The sequence below is a fragment of the Scyliorhinus torazame genome, chromosome 7, assembly GCF_047496885.1.
Source record: "Scyliorhinus torazame isolate Kashiwa2021f chromosome 7, sScyTor2.1, whole genome shotgun sequence".
NCBI classification, from domain to species: Eukaryota; Metazoa; Chordata; class Chondrichthyes; order Carcharhiniformes; family Scyliorhinidae; genus Scyliorhinus; species Scyliorhinus torazame.
This window is the reverse complement of record NC_092713.1, coordinates 304,193,971-304,217,631: the sequence shown is the minus strand read 5'-3', so window position 1 is coordinate 304,217,631 and position 23,661 is coordinate 304,193,971. Positions and strand designations below refer to the sequence as shown.

General features: G+C 46.4%; 1 protein-coding gene across 2 annotated transcripts in view; it reads right to left on the bottom strand.

Moving 5' to 3' along the window:
* Positions 1-12,540, bottom strand: part of LOC140427143 (TBC1 domain family member 9B-like) — a 95,764-nt gene extending 83,224 nt beyond the window's left edge. For both annotated transcript variants that reach the window (XM_072512687.1, XM_072512688.1), the window contains exons 1-2: positions 12,335-12,540; positions 311-421 (exon numbers count right to left, since the gene is read on the bottom strand). In XM_072512687.1, coding sequence (XP_072368788.1) covers positions 311-421; positions 12,335-12,452 — 229 coding nt within the window. In that variant the 5' untranslated portion in view covers positions 12,453-12,540. The remainder of the gene's footprint in view (positions 1-310; positions 422-12,334) is intronic.
* Positions 12,541-23,661: the final 11,121 nt, after the last annotated feature.

Genomic DNA, 23,661 nt, shown 5'->3' with positions numbered 1-23,661 from the left:
TGTCAGCAATGCCCACATAGAAGAATAAAGACTCTCCCACCAGAGAAAATAGTTCCCTCTACGGCCATCATCAACCCCTTTGAATATCTGAACCTCATTTAAATTGACCCTTAATCTGTACTCAAGGAAGCATAAAGCACGCTCAGCACGGGAAATCACATTGGTGCGTCAATGGCAGGGACCGCACAACATTTTCTTTAGCTTTCACATAATGCACGATCTACAAAGCTTTCGGGCCCTAATTTTCTTTATTTTAGTCACTGTGAGTTACCAAGTTTGGATAGGATCTCTGCTCACACTTGGTGCTTACCACACGCAATGTTCCAGTACACCTGGGAGTCCTGAGTCTGATGGAGGATCCTATAGGGGGCGACTCGCGCACTTGAGTCCAGAACAACATCCAGGGTTCCCACCAGCAGCCCTGCCAGAGAGAGAAATCAGTGGTCTATAATCCAAGAAAACAAGGGGCAATAATCTCAGTCAGACGCCAGTTTCATACAATTTCCCTCAACAACATTCTGACGAGGATCTGAAAATCAAACCAGGTGCTTGGGGAACATAAAACAGCCTCCAATCAGGAGGAATAAATGCCAGCCTTGCCAGTGACACCTGCAACCATAAAATGGCCGAGGGTTCAAATCTACTTCAGAGACTAGAGCATGTATTCCAAGGTGACACAACGAGCACAGTGCGGACAGTCAGAGGGTCAGTACTGAGGGAGTGCTGCACTGTCAGAGGGGCAACACTGAGGGAGTGCTGCACTGTCAGAGGGGCAGTACTGAGGGAGTGCTGCACTGTCAGAGGGGCAACACTGAGGGAGTGCTGCACTGTCAGAGGGGCAGTACTGAGGGAGTGCTGCACTGTCAGAGGGTCAGTACTGAGGGAGTGCTGCACTGTCAAAGGGTCAGTACTGAGGGAGTGCTGCACTGTCAGAGGGGCAGTACTGAGGGACTGCTGCACTGTCAGTGGGTCAGTATTGAGGGAGTGCTGCACTGTCAGAGGGGCAACACTGAGGGAGTGCTACACTGTCAGAGGGGCAGTACTGAGGGAGTGCTGCACTGTCAGAGGGGCAGTACTGAGGGAGTGCTGCACTGTCAGTGGGTCAGTATTGAGGGAGTGCTGCACTGTCGGAGGAGCAGTACTGAGGGAGTGCTGCACTGTCGGAGGAGCAACACTGAGGGAGTGCTACACTGTCAGAGGGGCAGTACTGAGGGAGTGCTGCACTGTCAGAGGGTCAGTGCTGAGGGAGTGCTGCACTGTCAGAGGGTCAGTACTGAGGGAGCGCTGCACTGTCAGAGGGTCAGTGCTGAGGGAGTGCTGCACTGTCAGAGGTGCAGTACTGAGGGAGTGCTGCACTGTCGGAGGAGCAACACTGAGGGAGTGCTACACTGTCAGAGGGGCAGTACTGAGGGAGTGCAGCACTGTCAGAGGGGCAGTACTGAGGGAGTGCTGCGTTGTCGGAGGGGCAGTACTGAGGGAGTGCTGCACTGTTGGAGGGGTAATACTGAGGGAGTCCTGCACTGTCCGAGGGGCAGTACTGAGGGAGTGCTGCACTGTCGCACTGTACTGTAGGACGTATCATCCTCGCAATGAGATGTTAAACTGAATAATAATAATCTTTATTGTCACGAGTAGACTTACATTAACACTGCAATGGAGTTACTGTGTAAAGCCCCTAGTCGCCACACTCCGGCGCCTATTCGGGAAACCACCTTCTCCTGTCAGCTGACTGTAAAAGTCCCAAGGCACTACCTTTAAGCAGAGCGGGGGAGTTCTCTCGGTGTATTCTATACAGTGTACAATATTTACCTTTAAGAAGAGCGGGAGAGTTCTCTCATACAGTGTACAATATTTACCTTTAAGCAGAGGGGGGAATTCTCTCATTGTACACTATATAGTGTACAATATTTACCTTTAAGAAGGGGGGGAAGAGTTCTCTCGGTGTATACTATTTACCTTTAAGAAGAGCCGGGGAATACAGTGTACACTATTTACCTTTAAGAGCGGGGGAATACAGTGTACACTATTTACTTTTAAGAAGAGCGGGGGAATTCTCTCGGTGTACACTATTTACCTTTATGAAGAGCGGGGGAATACAGTGTACACTATTTACCTTTAAGAAGAGCAGGGGAATACAGTGTACACTATTTACCTTTAAGAAGAGCGGGGGAATTCTCTCGGTGTACACTATTTACCTTTAAGCAGAATGGGGGAGTTCTCTCGGTGTACACTATACAGTGTACTATATTTACCTTTAGGAGGAGCGGGAGAGTTCTCTCAGTGTTACCTTTAAGAATAGCGAGTGAGTCTCTCGGTGTGCACTGTACAGTGTACGATATGAAATGAAAATGAAAATCGCTTATTGTCACAAGTAGGCTTCAATGAAGTTACTGTGAAAAGCCCCTAGTCGCCACATTCCTGCGCCTGTTCGGGTAGGCTGTTACGGGAATATTTACCTTTAAGCAGAGCGGGGGAGTTCTCTCGGTATATTTACCTTTAAGAAGAGTGGGGGGAAGTTCTCTCGGTGTACACTATTTACCTTTAGGAGGAGCGGGAGAGTTCTCTCAGTGTTACCTTTAAGAATAGCGGGTGAGTCTCTCGGTGTGCACTGTACAGTGTACAATATTTACCTTTAAGCAGAGCGGGGGAGTTCTCTCGGTATATTTACCTTTAAGAAGAGGGGGATGGAAGTTCTCTCGATGTACACTATTTACCTTTAAGCAAAGCGGGGGAGTTCTCTCGGTTTACACACTATTTACCTTTAAGAAGAGCAGGGGAGTTCTCTCGGTGTATATTTACCTTTAAGAAGAATGGGGGTGTTCTCTCGGTGTTGTTCTGGGTCAGGGTTTAGAAAACTCCAAAGTATATTATGGAGTTCACCTGACCTATAACTGTTTATGGATTTTGGTTACGATGAGCACAAGAGCCTCCCTTTCAGGTGTTAGTCAACAGAGATCTTAGGCGCTTTCAATCAACAAACAAGCTTTATTCTACAAATTTAGTTAACATTTGTATAACCACACACAGTAAGAATTTTTATCAACTACAAACATAAAGACCCCACACAGCTACAGTGATCTATATATAACCCTAAATGAATACCCCCTTAACTGTTCCAATTCAATAACAAAATCCAAGTAAAACCAGAAACCCCCTTTCAAAGGTGTGGCCCAGCACACGGCATTTATAAAAAAAAGCTTTCGAGTACCAATTAATTTTTTCCAATTAAGGGGCAATTTAGCGTGGCCAATCCACCTACCCGGCATATCTTTCGCTTGTGAGACCGAAATCCACGCAAACACGGGGAGAATGTGCAAACTCTACACAGACAGTGACCCAGAGCCGGGATCGAATCTGGGACCTCGGCGCCATGAGGCAGCAGTGCTAACCACTGCACCACCGTGCAGCCCTAGCACAAGGCATTCTTACTGGTATAAGACTTATTGACACTCTGTTCCTCTTTTCAAACAGCAGGCTTGAATTTCTTTGAAAGCAATTATCTCTTTTAAGTTATTAAGCAGTCTGGAAACAGATTTTAAAATGAAGATAGGGAGACACTTCTTTCAACCGGTGCAGTTCAAAACCAGTCTAAACTCAAATCAAAAGTAAAACCCACAGAGCCACAGCCCAGCTCCAACCACACAATGACATCACTGAAGCCATGTGATAAGATAAATACATTTCTTAAAGGGACACTCCCATGACAGTGTACACTATTTACCTTTAAGAAGAGCAGGGGAGTTCTCTCGTTGTACACTACACAGTGTACAATATTTACCGTTACGCTGAGCGGGGGAGTACTCAGCGTACAGTGTACACTATTTACCTTTAAGAAGAGCGGGGAGTTTTCTCGATGTACACTATTTATCTTTAAGAAGAGCGGGAGTTCTCTCAGTGTACACTGTATAGTATACAATATATACCTTTAAGAACTGCGGGGGAGTTCGCTCAGATACAGTGTACACTATTTACCTTTAAGAAGAGCGGGGGAGTTCTCTCGGTGCACTCTATACAGTATACAATATTTACCTTTAAGAGTGGGGAGTTTTCTCGATGTACACTATAGTGTACAATATTTACCTTTAAGTGTGGGGAATTTTCTCGATGTACACTATACAGTGTACAATATTTACCTTTAAGAAGAGCGGGGGTGTTCTCTCAGTAATATTTATCTTTAAGAAGAGGGCAGCATGGTAGCACAGTGGTTAACACAGTTGCTTCACAGCTCCGGGGCCCCAGCTTGAATCCCGGCTTGGGTCACTGTCTGTGCAGAGTCTGCACGTTCTGCCCGTGTCCATGTGGCTTTCCTCCTGGTGCTCCGGTTTCCACCCACAGTCCAAAGATGTGCAAGTTAGGTGGATTCACTAAGCTAAAATTGCCCCTAGTGTCCAAAAAAGGCTAGGTGGGTTTATGGGGATGGGATGGAGGTATGGGCCTAGATAGGGTGCTCTTTCTAAGGGCCATTGCAGACCCGATGGGCTGAATGTCCTCCTTCTGCACTCTAAATTCTATGATTCTATGAAGAGCGGGGAGTTATCTCGGTGCACACTATACAGTGTATAATATTTATCTTTAAGAAGAGCGGGGAGTTTTCTCGGTAATGAAATGAAATGAAAATCGCTTATTGTCACAAGTAGGCTTCAAATGAAGTTACTGTGAAAAGCCCCTAGTCGCCACATTCCGGCGCCTGTTCGGGGAGGCTGTTACGGGAATATTTACCTCTCAACTAAAAAGGTTATTTCATTTCGCATTTTGCTCTTTTTAAAGTCTTGCTGTGTGCCACTTGGCTGGTTCATTTCCCGACAACAGAGCCTACGCTGAATTATTTGCAAAGGACTAAGCTGTCAGCAGGGGTGGGGGGGGGGGGGGTAAAAAGGGGAGTTGGGCAAGATGGGGGTAGATTGGTAGGGATTTGTTGTTGGGGTGTTGTTTATGTAAGCCATGTTGGCTGGGTTCTGGTTTTCTTAGTGTGTGGTTGCTTATTTTGTCAAAATTTATAATATAAATGCCTCAATAAAATATTTTTCAAAAAAGAAAACAGAGTCTACGCTTCAAAAGTACTTCACTGGCTGTAAATCTCTTTGGGATGTCCTACGGTCATGAAAGTAGCTGCCTAAATAATAGATAAATTATTTACCTTTAAGAAGAACAGGGGAGGAGGTTCACACGGCCCATCAAGTCTATGCAGGCTCTTTCAAAGAGCAATCCAGTTAGTCCCACTCCCTGCTCGTGCCGCACATCCCTGTAATTTCTTACCCCTCGTATTTATCCAACTATTATTGAATCTGTATCCACCATCCTGTCAGTTCATTCTAAACCCCAACCACTCGTTGTATCTAAAGGACTTCCCTCAGGACACCTCTGGTTCTTTTTGCCAATCACATTGAATCTGTGTCCTCTGGTTGTTGACCCTTCAGCCACTGGAAACAGTTTCTCTTTATTTATTCTATTTCAACTCTTTGCAATTTTAAACACCTCTATCAAACCTTCGCTGCTCAGAGGAGACCAACTCCAGCTTTGTCAGTCACTCCACGCTATTGTAATCCCTCATCCCTCAATCCATTCCGTAACTCTGTCCAAAGTCTTCACATCTTTCTGTCCATTCAGGGCTTCTGTTAATCAATGCACCCAAAAGAATATCACCGATCTGGTGACACTGAGCGGTTCCTGTGTATCAGTGCCTCCATATCAACACTGCTAAAGTAATTCATTGTCTGCAATCTTTCACAGACTTCAAATGGCAATAATTGGTAGTGCGCTTTCCATTTTAGTTCAGTTTAGTTTGTTTTGTTAAGCATCACTGAAAGAAAAACAACAAAAATGGGCCATAATTCAAAACCAGGCTATTGCTGCATCATATCTGTACACCCGGATTGGGCAGACGTGGAGTCCAGGGTTGCCCGATAGGCTCCTGGAGCCCTTTTCTCTGGAGAGTCAGGCTGCAGGGAAAGCCAATTGAGGTCTTTAAGATTACCAAAGTATTTGACAGGTTAGGTGAATAGAAGAGGTGCTCCTGTTGGCAGTGGAAGCCAGAACTAGGGGCCATTGATTGATTGATTAATTTGATTTATTGTCACATGTATCGAAGTACAGTGAAAAGTATTTTTTTGCGGCCCGAAGGAACGTACACGGTACGTACATAGTCGACAAAAGAATAGTCAACAGAGAACATTGACAAATGGTACATCGACAAACAGTGATTGGTTACAGTGCGGAACAAGGGGTTCTATAACATAGTCACTGATAAATAAGCACTTTCCAAACCTCCACCACCTAGAAGAACAAGGGCAGCAGATACATGGGGACATCACTACCTCCAAGTTCCTCCCCAAGCCACTCGCCACCCCACTTGGCCATTCCTTCACTGTCCCTGGGTCCCTAGGCAGCACGGTAGCATTGTGGATAGCACAATTGTTTCACAGCTCCAGGGTCCCAGGTTCGATTCCGGCTTGAGTCACTGTCTGTGCGGAGTCTGCACATCCTCCCCGTGTGTGCGTGGGTTTCCTCCGAGTGCTCCGGTTTCCTCCCACAGTCCAAAGATGAGCAGGTTAGGTGGATTGGCCATGATCAATTGCCCTTAGTGTCCTAAAATTGCCCTTAGTGTTGGGTGGGGTTACTGGGTTATGGGGAGGGTGGAGGTGTTGACCTTGGGTAGGGTGCTCTTTCCAAGAGCCGGTGCAGACTCGATGGGCCGAATGGCCTCCTTCTGCACTGTAAATTCTATGATAATCTATGAAACAATCCTGGAACTCCCACTCTTACACATTGTGGGTGTACAACACCACAATTACCTGCAGTGGTTCGAGAAGGTGGCTCACCACCACCGTCTCAAGGGGCAATTAGGAATGACCAATAAATGCTGGCCTAGCCAGAAACACCCACATTAATTGAGTGAATACGAAAAGGTGATTGGACCTATAGGAGCTGACACACAGAATGACAAATTACTGAGGTCTTCCTGTTTCTGTCCACAATAACCCTAATCACATGGGCTCCACCCTGTAACATATTCTGGTATATTCCACCCTTTCATCATACATTTATCCATATGGCAGGGGGGGAATAAAAGAACATGATATACAACTTTCTGTAATGAAGGTCAGGCAGAGATGTTGCTACACTGACTGACATCCGACCTCGAGAAAGGGTCTTGCTCCAAAAACCCTTTCCGCCTTTCAGGTGTAAGGACGTTCATGACTGGCAAGAACTTGCTACCAATCATGTCAATTGAATAATAATATGGCGTCAACCTGCCCATTAGGCTACATCATGCTTCAAGTCACAATATCTTAATGATGTGGCAGCAAGGGAAAGGAAACAAACCCTGCAGTCCGGGTCTAACATCGCACGGGACATCCTGCCCCAGGCACCCAAAGGTCTGCGGGTTGGGAATCAGCCGGTTTAATCACACAAAGACACCCAGCAGCAACTCACGACCGAGTAGACATCAGCCTCAAACTGAGAGACAGCCGAAGGTTCTGAAATCTACAGGAAATTGTCAGCATTTTCTAACTTCTTCAACCTTCCAGAATTTCTAAATATTCTATTTAACTTGTTTCACAATTCACGCATTTCCCCTTTCTCCATTTCTCCCACTCTATCCCCCTCACTCACGCCCCAGCTCCATCTCTGCCCACCCAAGTCCCGCCTCTCAAAGCTCACCCCTGCTCATAGAATCATAGAATTTACAGTGCAGAAGAAGGCTATTCGGCCCATCGATTCTGCACCGGCCCTTGGAAAGAGCACCCTACCCAAGCCCACACCCCCACCCTATCCTAGTAACCCAACCCAACCTTTTTGGACACTAAGGGCAATTTAGCATGGCCAATCCACCTAACCTGCACATTTTTGGACTGGGGGAGGAAACCGGAGCACCCGGAGGAAACCCACGCAGACATGGGGAGAAAGTGCAAACTCCACACAGATAGTGGGACCCTGGAGCTGTGAAGCAACTGTGCTAACCACTATGCTACCGTGCCTCCCCCTATAATCCTCTCTTTCACAAGCTACCATAACAATTGAATGAGGAACTTCAACATCCACAGGGCAGGTTAGCGGATGGTTTTCACTACGGTTTGGAAACTTGGCTAATTTTTACCTGCGCTCTACAACCAGCTTCCTAACCCTCATTCGAGGCTCACCAATTGACCAGCACTGTTTTTGCCATTCCCTCCCTCGCTGAGGATTTGTTTTCACAGCACCCAGCAGTAATTTGCCCAAGTGACCATTCTTTGAGTCTTGTTGTGAGTGCATTCTAGCTAATCCACTGTGCTGGGCATCACAATCAATCATTTCCCCACACATCCGCGTGCACTGAACAGCAGAGACTCCCCAGCACTTCCTCAGTCATTACAACTCAGGTCTGCCCTTTACCCTGACAATGCTTTGTACAACATACGCCACATGATTCAGAATTGACCGGCAATAAGTCATCGTCAACACCCTCAGACAGTGAAATCAGAAACCCGAAATAGGAACAAGATAATATTTCACAACTGATCAGGCTATTGTTGAATTAAAGGAATACAGTCTGCAGTTGCAATGGTACCATGAACTGGAAGGAAATTTCGACACTACCCCACTGACCCACGATTTGTTACCTCACTGGCTGCAACACTTGTCCGACAGTGAGAGAATATTTATTCGCTACTTATGAGATAGTTAATTTCTCAAACACCAGAAAAGGAAGAAATTTCATTCTATAGCACCGTTCTCTCTATAGCACCGTTCTCAGCCTCAGGCCAGCACAAAGCTCTTTACAGCCAATTAAGAGCTTTTGAAGTGTGGCCATTAGATACAGGGGTGGGGTCAGAGAACCGGAGAATTGCAAATGTTACACCCTTGTTCTCAAAATATGTTTGGATAAACCTTGCAACTGCAGGCCAGTCAATATAACTGGAGTGGAGGAGGGACTTTGAAATGATAATCTGTGACACAGATAACAGTCACTTGAAAAAATGTGGATTAATTGTAGGATAGTCAGCCTGGATTTAAGGGCAATTCGTGTTTAGTTCATTTGATTGAGTTTTTAGTTCGGTAGCTGAGGGTCGTGGGTTTATATGGTGTAAGGGACTTCCAAGAGGCATTGGATAAAGTGCTACATAATAGGATTGTCAGTAAGCTTAAAGACCATGGAATAAAAGGGATAGGAGCATTATGGAATTGGTACAAAATTGGCTGAGTGACAGGAAACAAAAGGCAGTGGTTTTTGGACTGGAGGAAGTAACATTGTGGGTTTCCCAGGGGTTTGAATTGGGACCAGTCTAGTCCTACTGCATGAATTGATGGCCACAGAAGATGCATTCATGACATGGCCAAACCAATTATCAGCCTGTAAATCCTTCAAACACTCCTGATGACAGGCAGTAAGCATGGGAGAGTTTCCTATTCAGCCAGAACCTGCAGAGGCAAGGGCAAATCACTGCAATATCTCGCCTAACATGACGATGGACTAGGAAGTCCATGGTCACCAATACCCGCTTGGGACTTGGTACCTGAAGCAGGAGGATGAGGCTTTGGTGTGAACGGCACAATTTCAAAATTTTGTTAGGTATGTGGAGAGGCTGAATAGACTCGGACCGTTTTCATTAAAAAGATGGAGGTTGAGGGGTGCCCTGATAGAGGTCTACAAGGTTATGAGGGGCATGGACAGAGTGGATGGGGAAACACTCTTTCCCAGGGCGGAGGGGTCAGTCACCAGGGGGCCTAGGTTTAAGGTCAGTGGGCAAAGTTTAGAGGAGATGTGCGAGACACGTTTTTTACACAGAGGGTGGTGAGTGCCTGACACACGTTGCCAGGGGAGGTTGTGGAAGCAGATACATTAACGGCGTTCAAAAGGCATCTTGACAAACACATGGATAGGATGTGTATAGAGGGATACGGCACAAGGAAGTGCTGAGGGTTTTGGCCAAGAGTGGTATCATGACCAGTACAGACTTGGAGGTTCAGATAACACAAAAAGTGCCTGTATTGTGGTCTGTGAGGAGGATAATGATAAACCTCAAGAGGACATAAGCTGCTGGAATTGAATGCAGAGAAGTGTTAAGTGATACATTTTGGTAGGAAAAGCAATATAAAATAAAAGATACAATTCTAAAGGAGGCGCGTGAGTTGGACCTGGGGATATTATGATATATGAATACAAATTGTTAAAGACAGCAAATGCAGATTGGGAGCACAGTTACAAAGGCATAGGGGAATCCTGGGCTTTATAAATGAGAGGCAGAGAGTACAAAAAAGAGATTCATGGTAAACCTGTATAAAATACGGGTTCAGTCTGAACTAATGTCCAATTCTGGGCACAAAAGCATTTAAGATGTGAAAGCATTCACGAGATTGGGGAAAAGATTTAATAGAGTAGTTCCAGGGATGAGTGACTTGTGTTCATTGGAAGACATAAACGATTCTCGTGAGTTTGGCAGGGTAGATGTTGAGAGGTTGTTTCCCATTGTGGGAGAGTCTAAGCGCAGAGGACATGATTTCAGAGTGAGGGGTCACCCATTTAAGACAGTGATGAGGAGGAATTTCTTCTCTTAGAGGGTAGTGAATCTGTGAAATTCTCTACCACCGAGAGCTGTAGAGGTCGGGTCATTAAGTATGTTCAAGGCTGAGACAGACAGATTTTTAATCAGTAAGGGAATCAAGGGTTATGGGGGTAAGGCGGGAAAGTGGAGTTGAGGATTATATCAGCCATGATCCCATTGAATGGCGGAGCAGATTCTTGGGCCGAGTGGCCTACTTCTGCTCTGGTGTCTTCTGGTCATATTTGAGAAGGTGAAGTTGTCTTCCTTAGAGAACAGAAGGTTGAGAGGAGTTTTGATTGTGTTCAAAATCATGAGGGGTCTGGACAGTGTAGATAATTATTCCCAGTGGCTGAAGTGTCAAGACCAGAGGACATAGATTTAACGATAAAAGAACCGTGGGTGACATGAAGGAACATTCCCCCCCTCCACCCCCAGCCCCACCCCCCCAACCACCAGCCCCCCCAATCTCCAGCCCTCCCCCACCAGCCCCCATCCCCCCCACCTCCAGCCCCCATCCCCCCCCCACACCTCCACCCCCCCCCACCACCTCCACCCCGCCCCCCACCACCTCCACCCCCCCCCCCACCACCTCCACCCCCCCCCCCCCCCACCACCTCCACCCCCCCCCCCCCACCCCCCACCCCACCCCCACCACCTCCACCCCCCCCCCCCACCCCACCCCCAACGGAGTAATTGATTAGTTTCTGGAATGCATGGCCCGAGAGTGTGGTAGAGGCAGATTCAATTGTGGCTTTCAAATGAGGAATTGGATAATTATCAGAAGAGAAAATCTTTCAAGGACTTTGGGGCAAGTAGGGGGACCAGCTGAGTTACCCTTGAAGCAAGCCTATTCAGACAGGACAGGCTAAAAGGTCTCCTTTTGTGCTGTGACCTTTCGGTGAGAGCTCACCTGCCCTTATTTAAAACTAGCCACGGGATCTTTGAAGACCACCCGAGGGGTCAGACGGAGTTTGATTTCAACATCTCATCTGAAAGGTGGCACCTCCAACAGTGTAGCACTCCCTCGGTACAAGTGCAGCGAAACGAGGGCAGCTTTTAAAATGGAAAAAAGCAGAAAATGACAGGCGGGCTAGTGGGGGTGGTGAGGTCAATGTGCAAAAACCAAACCTCACACACAGTGTGAATTGAAAGTGGCCAGTCCCCGAGGACCTCAGGCTGCTTTCCCCTTTGAGGGGGGAGAGCTGACTGCTGGTGATTTAACCTGAGGGTCACCACACCTCAGGTGCGAGGCAAGGATGAGACGGCAGGGCCTTCATGAATAACCTCAGCCGATAGTGCTGATGGCGTCGCTCTGCACCCATGAACCAGCTGTCCAGTCAACTGAGATGGCCAACCTCCAAGCACACAGGATACAGTGCTGAGGAATTGTGTACATGAGAGGCTGCTAGTGGACAGAGGCACTGGTCCAGGTCACACTGAAGGTGGTAGATGTGACGTGGCGGCAACTCATGTATAAATAATGTCCAAATAAATTTAAAAATTACAGAAAGAACATTTTTGATGAAAAGGAAAAAAAAATTAACATTTACAGATAAGGACGTGCAATGAAAACTTAGCCCCACAAGAACAAATAAATTGGCAATAACTTTGCAATTGTTTTTGAACTAATATCTTGCGAAGCGCCCCAAACATTGAAGGAAATGTTTTTCTCACAAAAAGGCTAAAGTGTAGCAAGATTGAGCCAGCGCCCGCCCCCCGCCGATTGGCCGGGGCCGCCGATCCGCGGGCGGTGATTGGCCACCCGCGCTGTCAATCAGGGCGGAGTGCTACCGTGCGGATACATGGCTCACCCGTCAGTCCGCCGCCGCGGCCGTGACCCTTCCGCCGCTGCAGCACGAAGAAAGGGTTCGCCCGCTCCGTCACCCACAGCGCGTTGGCCAGCAGCACCTCTTCGGGGCTCAGCCACATGGTCCCCGGGGAGAGGGGGGACAGTGCGTGCAAGCCCGGAGCAGCTGCCGGCTGCCCCCGTCTCCAGGCCAGCAGGGCGGAGACTGCATTCTGCGCATGACACCAACCAGCCAGCCAGCCCAGCCCAGGGAGGGCTCCCCACAAACCCACCCGCCCTCAGTTAACCTCTCACTGACAGATCCTCTCCCCTCCTCATGCCTGCGGGAGGGAATTCAAAAATCTTTCTTCAGAAAAAAAGCTTAGATTGTAAAACTTTTTATTTCATTTCTGCCCCTGTAAATTGTTCTGTAGAATTCCTGCAGCGCAGGAGTCCATTCGGCCCATTGAATCTGCACCGACCCCCTGAAAGAGCGCCCTACCCAGGCCCGCTCCCCCACCCGATCCTCGTAACCCCACCTGAACGGCACATCTGTGGACACTTAAGAGGCAATTTTAGCATGGCCGATCCACCCAACCTGCACATCTTTGGACTGTGGGAGGAAACGGGAGCACCCGGAGGGCAGACACGCGGAGAACATACAACCTCCGCACAGTCCCCCAAAGCCGGAATCAAACCTGGGTCCCTGATGCTGTGAGGCAGCGGTGGTTGGGGGAAGAATCATTTGGTATTAATGGAAACTAGCAACATAGGAAAAATAAAAGGAAATTTCCTGCCTCAGAAGACCCAATTCTTCATAGGAATATTTAGGATATAAAATGAACCTATAAGTTCCTTTTGAACCAGATCTTTGAGGAACTAAATTAGGAAACACGGCAAGCGAAGGATGGGATAGATTTGGAACTGTCTCCTGCAAATGGTAATTGGTGCTACATCAATTGTTGATTTTAAATCCACGATTGATAGATTTTTGTTATCCACAGATGTAGTATTGAGATCCACACTTAGGTTCTCATGGAGTAGAGGTTGAGAATTCAGAGTCCTGACAAGCCTCGGGAGGTTTGCACGTGCCAGGACCGGGTGGTGCCTGCGCAAGCTGGCATTTTGGAGTTATTTGTGTTCAGGATGCACCCAGTGCGTTAGCGCAACAAAAAAAAACGGTGCAGAAACAATGTCATATGATTTGGGAGCATGGTGCCACAGTTGAGAAGAATCGCAGACAGAGGACAGGGTTAGGATCCAGGGAGAGCTCCCAGTTGAGGAGAAAGAGGAGCAGAGAAAGAGGCTCCAAGCAGAAAAAGTGCTGCGGTTGGCAGACTAAGCAACGAGGTTTCAGGCGAAGCCCCAACAATTGAAGATAGTAGCAGAATGTTGGTGACTGTGTGCTATGGGCTGTTGTAGTGAAGGTAACCCCTATCGAGCAGCAGCATCAAGCTTATTGTGCTTGGCGAGGTCGAAGATCCAGAGTTATGCTTATGAGTCGGTGCTGATCAGCCGACGCGGGAATCCAGATGAAAAGAATCTCAGGAGACCCATTTTGTAACCCCACCTAAACACAGCATGGTAGCACAAGTGGCTCGCACTGAGGCTTCACAGCACCAGGGTCCCAGGTTCGATTCCCTGCTGGGTCACTGTCTGTGCGGAGTCTGCACTTTCTCCCCGTGTCTGCGTGGGTTTCCTCCGGGTGCTCCGGTTTCCTCCCACAGTCCAAAGACGTGCAGGTCAGGTGGATTGGCCAGGCTAAATTACCCTTAGTGTCCAAAAAGGTTAGATGGGGTTATTGGGTTTTGGGGATAGAGTGGAAGTGAGTCGGTGCAGACTCGATTGGCCGAATGGCCTCCTTCTGCACTGTATGTTCTATGATATCTATGATGATGAGACAAGATTAAAACTCTGGAGGTAGGGGCAGTACAGTGGCACAGTAGCTAGCACTGCTGCCTCATGGCACCAAGGATCCAGGATTGATCCCGGCCCAGGTCACTGTATGGAGTTTGCACATTCTCCCCGTGCGTGCGTGGGTCTCAACCCCCCCCCCCCTCCCAACCTAAAATGATCTGCAGGATAGGTGGATTGGGCACGCTAAATTGCCCCTTAATTGAAAAAAAAATGAATTACATACTTTAAATTTATTTATTTTTAAACCCTGGAAGGCGGGCTGTCGTTGAGGCCAACCAAGTTGAAGCAACCTTAGGAGACATTTCCAAGGCAAGATCTTCTAAGGTAAATTGGCTGGTTTGGCACAGTGGGCTAAATAGCTGGCTTGTAATGCAGAACAATGCCAGCAGCGCGGGTTCAATTCCCGTACCGGCCTCCCCGAACAGGCGCCGGAATGTGACGACTAGGGACTTTTCACAGTAACTTCATTGAAGCCTACTTGTGACAATAAGTGATTATTATTAAAGAATGGAATCCCTCATGAGAGAGGCAGTGTTTCGATGAGATTGGTTGACTCAAAGTGTTTACTGATCTCTGGGTGGATTGTTGAGAAATCTGTGGACTCTGTCTTAGCCACCTCTGCCATTTATAGTTCGGAGTGTTCAACCATAGTTTGCCTGTTAATTCGCACATAACTTACATTAACCCTGAATGCTTGGGTATAAGATAGATATTGTCCAGAATTCTCTGGCCGTTGGGATTCTTCATTCCTGCTGGTTTCCCAGCAGCGTGGAAATCCCACTGACCAGCGACAGGAGTAGAGAATCCCACCGTCAGTGAACAGCACCACCAAGAAACACGCGGCTGGGGGACCGGAGAATCCAGCCCATTGAAAATAGTTTCTTTCTTTCTGTCCTTGTAAAATAAAGTTTATTATTATTTGTTCAAACCCTTTGGAATCTTTACTTTTTCAAAAATTCATTCATCGAATGTTGGTGTCACTGGCTAGGCCAGCATTTATTGCCCATTCTTAATTGCCCTAATTGAGAAGGTGGGGGTGAGTTGCCTTCTTGAACAGCTGCAGTCCTTGAGGTGTAGGTACACCCATTGTGCTAGGAGGGAGGGAGTTCCAGAATTTTGACCCAGGGACAGTGAAGGAAAGGCCGATATATTTTCAAGTCAGGGTGGTGAGTGACTTGGTGGGGAACCTCCAGGTGGTGGTGTTCCCATGTGCCTGCTGCCCTTGTCATTCTAGATGGTAGAAGTCACAGGTTTGGAAAGTGCTGCCTAAGAAGCATTGGTGAGTTCCTGCAGTGTATCTTGTGGATGGTACTCACGGCTGCCAATGTGAATGGTGTTGAGCTTTTTCAGTGTTGTTCGAGCTGCACTCATCCAGGCAAGTTGGGAGTGTGATGATATACATAAACAGTCATTGATATAATGATGTATACGACCTCCGACCAGTAGGTGGCAGTGTAAATCTACCATGTGACTCTGTGACTGGAGGAGTGGGGAGTTAGTCGCGTCAGTGGACAGCCGTACTCTAGGATAATTTATTAGTATTAGTAGTTTGTAACATATTTCTTACAGTTATCTTTACCATGCATTTGTTTTATAATAAATTACTTTAACTAGTGAAGAACCAGATGTTCTATTGTGCATCACTCCTACCAGCCATAGCACAACAACATGACAGGGTACCAGGACTGAAGATGTACTGAAAAAACATTCTTTGAAGATCTGAACAATTAAAGATAATTCTGAAGAAGAAGGTACAAAAAGGAAAAAAAGTTTATAACCTCATGAACTACTGGCAACTAGTACTCAACACGCTGTAAGACTTTGAAGTCCAGGATGGAAGGTCTGAAGGCACCTCACCAGCTTCGGGTCACCGGTAACCTAGGTGAGAATTGGCGTGTATTCAGACAGCAATTTAAACTCTATGTTGCAGCCCTTGGTCTGCAGGCACAGCCTGACGAGAGGCGTATCGCTTTGCTGCTCACTGTAGCAGTCCCCCAAGCAATAGAAATATTTAACACATTTGTTTTCGATAGCGAGGCGGATAGAAAGAACTTCGAGGACGTTTTAAAGCAATTTGATCAGCATTGCTCTCCCCCCAAAAATGAGATGTTCTAGCGCTACATATATAATCTTTATTAGTGTCACAAGTAGGCTTACATTTACAGTGCAATGAAGTTACTGTGAAAATCCCCTAGTCGCCACACTCCGGCGCCTGTTCGGGTACACCGAGGAAGAATTAAGAATGTCCAATTCACCTAACAAGCACCTCAGGCACCTTCCAGGAATGCAGATATGCACAAATTGAAAAAGAATGCCTCTGGTTGATTAATGGTCTTGTTAAGTTCCATGACTATGTATATGGTCTTCTAACGTTTGACCACAGACCACTGGTCACAATAGTTTTAAAAAATCTGAATGAGATGTCCCCTAGGATCCACCGCATGATGATGAAGCTACAACGATATGACTTTGAGCTGATTTGCACATCGTGCAAGCATCTCATTGTTGCTGATACACTATCTCGAGCCACAGGCATAGAAGAGATACACCAATTGGATAAAGACATTCAAGTCCATGTGAATCTTATCACTGAGTCTCTTCCGGTATCTGGTGACAAGTCAAGATTAATAAAGGAAGAAACGACCAAAGACACACTCTTGCAAAAGGTGATAACATATCTCCACGAAGGATGGTCTAAAGGTTCCTGCTCAAGCTATTATAATGTAAGGGCTGAGTTAAGTGATGCAAATGGGTTTTTGCTTTGACAAGAAAGAATTGTAATTCCGCAATCATTAAGGTCGATGATACTTAGCAAAATCCATGAAGGGCACTTGGGAAGAGAAAAGTGCAAGAGAAGAGCTGAGGACACAGTCAATTGGCCGGGCATCAACCGCGATATTGAGGCAATGGTAAAAAACTGCAACAGTGTAGGAAGGTGAACAGCTGCACTCAGTGCAGGAAGCTAAACAACTGCACATGGTGTAGGAAGCTTCAGTTCAAACAGCCGAAAGAGTCAGTTACTCGAAGATTAGAGAGGAAAGTGATCTTTCAAAAAAGGAGGCAAAGGAGATTTGTTGACAAATCCATGAGAAGACGCCAACCTTTGCAACCGGATGACACAGACTGGAAGATTCCACTGGGAATGGAAGGTCAAAGTATGCAAAGGTACTGCAACAGGCAGCTCCTCATTCAGATCTGATCATCACTGATGACGGAATTGAAAGGAAAAACAGAAGGGCTCTGCTGAAAGTTCAGCAACCTTTTGTAATGAATCCGCAAGAAGAAATTGTGAGCAATCGTAAGCCAGTTGAAAGATATACAATTCAGCACACAGAGCAAGAACAAAATAAAATGCACAAATGTAAGAAGAACAATTAACATCCACAACAACAAACAAAGATGAAATAAGGTCACAAATTCAACCACTGCTCAGAAGATCAACAAGACAAAGACATAAAGCTGAGACTGAATTTGAGATGGACTGTAAATAGTTAAATGTTCTAAAGAAGTTTGCATATATTGTATTGTAAAATAAAGTCATGAATGTAAATAAATGCATTTCCAAAAGAAAGGGGATGTGATAATATGCATAAGCAATCATGTATATAATGATGTGCATGACCTCCGACCAGCAGATGGCAGTGTAAATCTACCATGTGAGTCAGGGAGTTGGGAGTTAGTCGTGTTAGTGGACAGTCATACTTGCAGTAGCTCAAGGATAATTTATTTGTAGTTTGTAATATATTGCTCATAGTTATCTTTACCACGCATTTGTTTTATAATAAATTACTTTAACTAGGCAAGAACTAGATGTTCTATTGTGCATCATTCCTACCGGCCATAGCACGAGAACATGACAGGGAGTATTCCAACACACTCCTAGCTTGTGCCTTGTAGACGGTGAACAGGCTTTGGGGGAGGGGGGTTACTTGCTCCAGAAATCCAAGCTTCTAGCCTGCTTGGGTGGGCCTTGGGCCTGTACTCTCTGGGCAATTGCTTGACAATCCCTAAAAGGTATTGGATTGATGCAAACAGGTAAAGCTCCTGGCCCCGATGGGCTTTCTATCGGGTTTTATCAGATGTTTGCGGGCCAGTTGACTCCATTGATGGTGGACATGTTTAATGACTCCTTGGTCCGGGGTCTGTTGCCTGCCATGCTCTCGCAGGCTTCTATCTCTCTCACACTGGAGAAGGCAAGGATCCCATGGAATATGGGTCATATTGACCCATATTGCTATTGAACGCAGCCACCGAACCTGCCAAGGTGCTGATGCTGCAATTGGAGCCCTGTCACCCAGAGGTGATTGTGGAAAACCAGACAGGCTTCGTTAAGGGTCGGAAACTGTCAGCCAATATACGACGGTTCTCCCCGTGTGTGCGTGGGTTTCCTCCGGGTGCTCCGGTTTCCTCCCACAGTCCAAAGATGTGCAGGTTAGGTGGATTGGCCGTGATAAATTGCCCTTAGTGTCCAAAATTGCCCTTAGCGTTGGTTGAGTGGGGTTACTGGGTTATGGGGATAGGGTGGTGTGGGCTTGGGTGGGGTGCTCTTTCCAAGAGCCGGTGCAGACTCGATGGGCCGAATGGCCTCCTTCTGCACTGTAAATTCTATGATTACCTATGGTTGTTGAATATTCTTCTTTCCCTCCCCCCCACCTCTTCCCCTCCCCTCCCCTCCCGTGCCCGAGCCAGAGGTGATTGTATCCATGGACGCCGAGAAAGCATTTGATAGGGTGGAGTGGGAATATCTTTTTGAGATCTTTGGGAGGTTCGGTTTGGGGCAAAGGTTCAGTCTGTGGGTTTGATTATTGTATAAAGACCCCACGGCTAGTGTCCACACTAGTGCCTTGCGTTTAGGTACTTTTTGTTGAATAGGGGTACAAGATACCGTCTCCACTCGTTTGTTTTAGCGCTTGTTCCTTTGGCCATTGCGTTGAGGTCTTCCAGTAAGTGGAAGGGAATGAGATGGGGCTGGGAGGGGGTGAGGAGGAGGGAGCATAGGGTGCCTTTATACGCAGATGACCTGCTGCTTTATATTACAAACCAGTCTCCACTATGGATGAAATAATGAAGCTACTGAGAAGCTTTAGCTCCTTTTCGGGGTACAAGTTGAATCTGGAGAAGAGAGAATACTTTCCGGTCAATCCTCTGGGGAGGGAGCCAATCTGGAGGTGTTACCTTTTCAGCTTGCCAGGTCTAGCTTCCACTATCTGGGTATCCGGTGGCACACGACTGGACCCCGCTCCATAAATTGAACTACGTTACTCTGGTGAACAAGGTTAAGTCCGACTTGCAAAAGTGGGATAACCTTCCCCTGTCCTTAACGGGGTGGGTCCACACTATTCAAATGAATATCCTCCTGAGATTTTTGTTTCTTTCACGGTGATTTCCCATTTTTCTCCCTAAATCCTATTTTGTTGTGGATAATACCTCGGTAACCTCCTTTATACCAGAGAGAAGACCCGAAGGATTCATTGGACAATTCTTCAGAGGGACCGACAGTCGGGTGGTCTAACGCTGCCCAAGTTGCCTTTTTATTATTGGGTGGCCAATATTGAGAAGGTGTTGGGGTGGGTCAGTGATCCGGGTTCCGTATGGGGATAGATGGAGGGGGGTTCATGAAGGGGCTCTAGTCTAAGTGCGCTGGTAACGGCCTTGCTGCCATTATCTCTGGCGAGATATTGTCTGAACCTGGTGGTTGTGTCCACTCTCAGGATATGGAAGCAATTAGGCAGCATTTTAGCCTCAGATCCATTTCGATGCTGGCCCCTATCTGAGATAACCACTTCACTTATTTACATTGTCGAGCTTAGACTCGATATTTAGGTCGTGGGGAACAAGAGAGATTTGGAGATTTTTTCATGGAGGAATGGTTTTCCAGTCTGGAGGAGCTCAGCAAATGTTTGACTCTCTGGAACGAATGAATTTGTTCAGATACCTCCAGATTCGTAATTTTGTGTGAAAGGCCTTTCCATCATTTCGCATGGCAGCACCGTTGTCCCTGCTGAGGAGGATTCTATCTTTAGCAGAGTCTGGTTGGGGGAGTATTTCAGGTATTTATGGGCAGATCTTTTCAGTGGAGTCGGCCCCGGTGGATGGGGTGAAGGCAAAGTGGGAGGGGAAATTGGGACCTATTTTGGATGAGGAGTTATGGAGTGAAACCCTTTCCAGGGTAAACTCCATGTCATCCTGTACACAGTTCACCCTGATCCAGCTTAAGGTGGTACATAACTAAGGCTCAGATAAAAACATAAGGACTAGGAGCAAGAGCCTAGGGCCCTCGAGCCTGCTCCGCCATTCAATAAGATCATGGCTGATCTTTTTGTGAACTCAGCTCCACTTAGCCGCCCGCTCCCCGTAACCTTTTATTCCTTTGCTGTTCACACCATAACCGTTTATTCCTTTGCTGTTCAAAAATCTATCTACCTTTGCCTTAAAAACATCCAATGAGGTAGCCTCAACTGCTTCACTGGACAGGGAATTCCACAGATTTACAACCCTTTGGGTGAAGAAGTTCCTCCTCAACTCAGTCCTAAATCTGCTCCCCCATATTTTGAGGCTATACCCCCTCGTTCTAGTTTCACCCGCCAATGGAAACAACGTCCCTGCTTCTATCTTAACTATTCCCTTTATAATTTTGTATGTTTCTGTAAGAATCCACCTCATTCTTCTAAATGCCAATGCGTATAGTCCCAGTCTATTCAGTCTCTCCTCATCAGCCAATCCTCTCAACTCCGGAATCAACCTGGTGAATCTCCTCCAGTGGTTTCTTTCCAGGGTAGAAGATAAGTGTGAGCGGTGTCCTCGAGGGGATGGCTAATCACATCCATGTGTTCTGGTCATGTCCCAAGTTGCTAAGCTTTTCGGTCTCCTTTAACACCATACCAGTAATTCTTAATGTCAATCTGGACCCTTGTCCTTTCGTGGCCATTTTTGGGGTGTCGTACTCGCCGGTGCTGCAGATGGGGGTGAAGGCGGATGTCCTCGCCTTTGCCTCGTTAGTAGCCCGGAGGTGGGTTCTGCTGGGATGGAGGTCTCCTATCTCGGTGTGGTTGGGTGACTTATGGAATTTATGCATCAGGAGAAGGCCAAGTACACTGTCAGGGGGTCGGTTGAGGGGTTCGACCCGAGGTGGCAGCTATTCATTTCCTTTAAATAGTTGGTCACCGTCAGTTGTTGGGCAATGGGGGAGGGGGGTGTAATTGAAAATATGGAAAGATATGCCATTTGAAACATGGAAGTCTGGCAATACCTGATCTAAGAATTACATAGAATTTACAGTGCAGAAGGAGGCCATTCGGCCCATCGAGTCTGCACCGGCTCTTGGAAAGAGCACCCTACCCAAGTCCACACCTCCACCCTATCCCCATAACCCAGTAACCGCACCCAGCACTAAGGGCAATTTTGGACACTAAGGGCAGAAACATGAGAGAATGGAGGGAAAAATCCCACGAAGGGTTAACAGCAGCTGCAAGAGAGGGCTGTGAAATGCCCTTTGTCAAATAGGCTTAGCAAACAAAACAAGCAGGTCTTTCAAGTCACAATCGAGTGAATTTTAGTATATACAGCTAAAAGCAATGTTTTGCACCTTCTTGAAGTTAGCTATCTAAGTAAGCAGCTGGAAAAGAATGGATGAGGTTTTCAGTTGAATTAGGTGACAAATGCTTAGGTGTAAAATTCTGATGACACCAGATGAAGATGGGAAGCTGGAGACAACGTGTCTATGAGAACACAAATTAGGCCCAAATCAAAGTCAAAATTATGAGCTGGGGACACAATTTGATAATAAAACTATAGAAAAGACAGGAATCCAAAGTCACACCACTTTGAAATCAAAGCATTTTTGAACATCACAAAGGAAACAATGTAATCAGAGATCGATGAGCTGAGGTCATGCTCAAAATGAATACATAGTCGTTTTAGAAAAATTTGGATTAAAGGTACCTTTTACAATCCAAGTGAAATAAAAGTTACTTGACAATAAAGTCATATAAACTTAATAACATAAAAACTAAATAAGATATATAAACCCTGAGAAAGGGGACGGTAGGCAGAGAAGCAGAGAAGGAACAAGAGTCAGCTCAGAGTCAGCTCTCACAGCTCGGTCATGGGAAAGGGACAGAGCAAAGCAGCCGAGCTAAAACAGCGAATACATCTGAGGAAGACCAAAAGCTAAAGAAAAGTGATTGTCAAGGTGGACCTGAAGGTCTCTTCAACCAACCAGGAGAATCCAGAAGCAAGATCTTTTTACTTTTCTGTAAAGATAGTGATTGCATCTTTTAAAAGAAAAAATATAATAATAAAATAACTTTAAAGTTTTAACCTGATACAGTGGTTATTACAAAGTCTACTTTACTTACTTAGCAACGCGGGACCCAGGATCAATGCTCCTAAGTGGTAAGCAGATGAAATCTTCTGTGAAGGTATAGGTTATCCCGGGGGATAACTTGAAAATATAGTTTGACCTGAATAGCATCCACCTAAGCCTGCATAGGAGTCAGGGAGTGAGAATCCCTGTTCACCATTTAGGATGTCGACCCTTTTTGGTATAGGAGGAATTCTAAGAATAGTGGTGAGTTTTTAACTTCAGGGGTTAGTTTAGTTTATTGGGGGGGGGGGGGGGGGGGGGCGGGGAAAGAGGGTTTTTTACTTTTGGATGGGATTTATATGGTTGGTTGGGTTTTGGCTGTATTATATTGTGTAACATCCATTGTTTGTGTTGTTAGTTTGTTAATAATTTGTTACAACTGAAAAATCTTCAACAAAAATATTTTAAAAAATAGATTGGGCAAACCAAATTCGCAATAATTAGCACTTCCGCACAATTGGCCCTGAGCTGGTCACATGGTCCATGGAGTCCACCCCCTTAAAAGGGCCACGCTACCACATTTCCCCCCCCCCCCAAACCTTAAGTCCCGGATTACAACTACCCCAAAACCTATATACAGAAGTTACAAATGTTACAGAGACAATAGGGAAAGAGAGTCCATCAAAATGTTAATCAGTCCTGAAACCTCCAGGTTCTCCTGGACCTCTGTAGTCCAGCCAAAGGCTCAGCACCCTTTTGGGCGATCGAGTGGTCAACAGTCGGTGCTGGCGAACTGGCCTCGACAGGCACAGCTGGTTGAGCAGAATCAGGAGTCTATGGCTCCGCTTGGCTGGCCAGAGTTACAGGAGCGTTCACAACATGAGATGAACTTATCAACTCCAATGATGACTTGTCGACTGCGATCGAAAACATTTACCTTGTCGCCAATGTGGTGGCTCGAGACATTCACTGGAGGCTTCCAGTAATTAAGGTGATTGATGAAAAGTAAAGGTATCATATACAATATCATAGAATTTACAGTGCAGAAGGAGGCCATTCGGCCCATCGAGTCTGCACCGGCTCTTGGAAAGAGCACCCTACCCAAGGTCAACACCTCCACCCTATCCCCA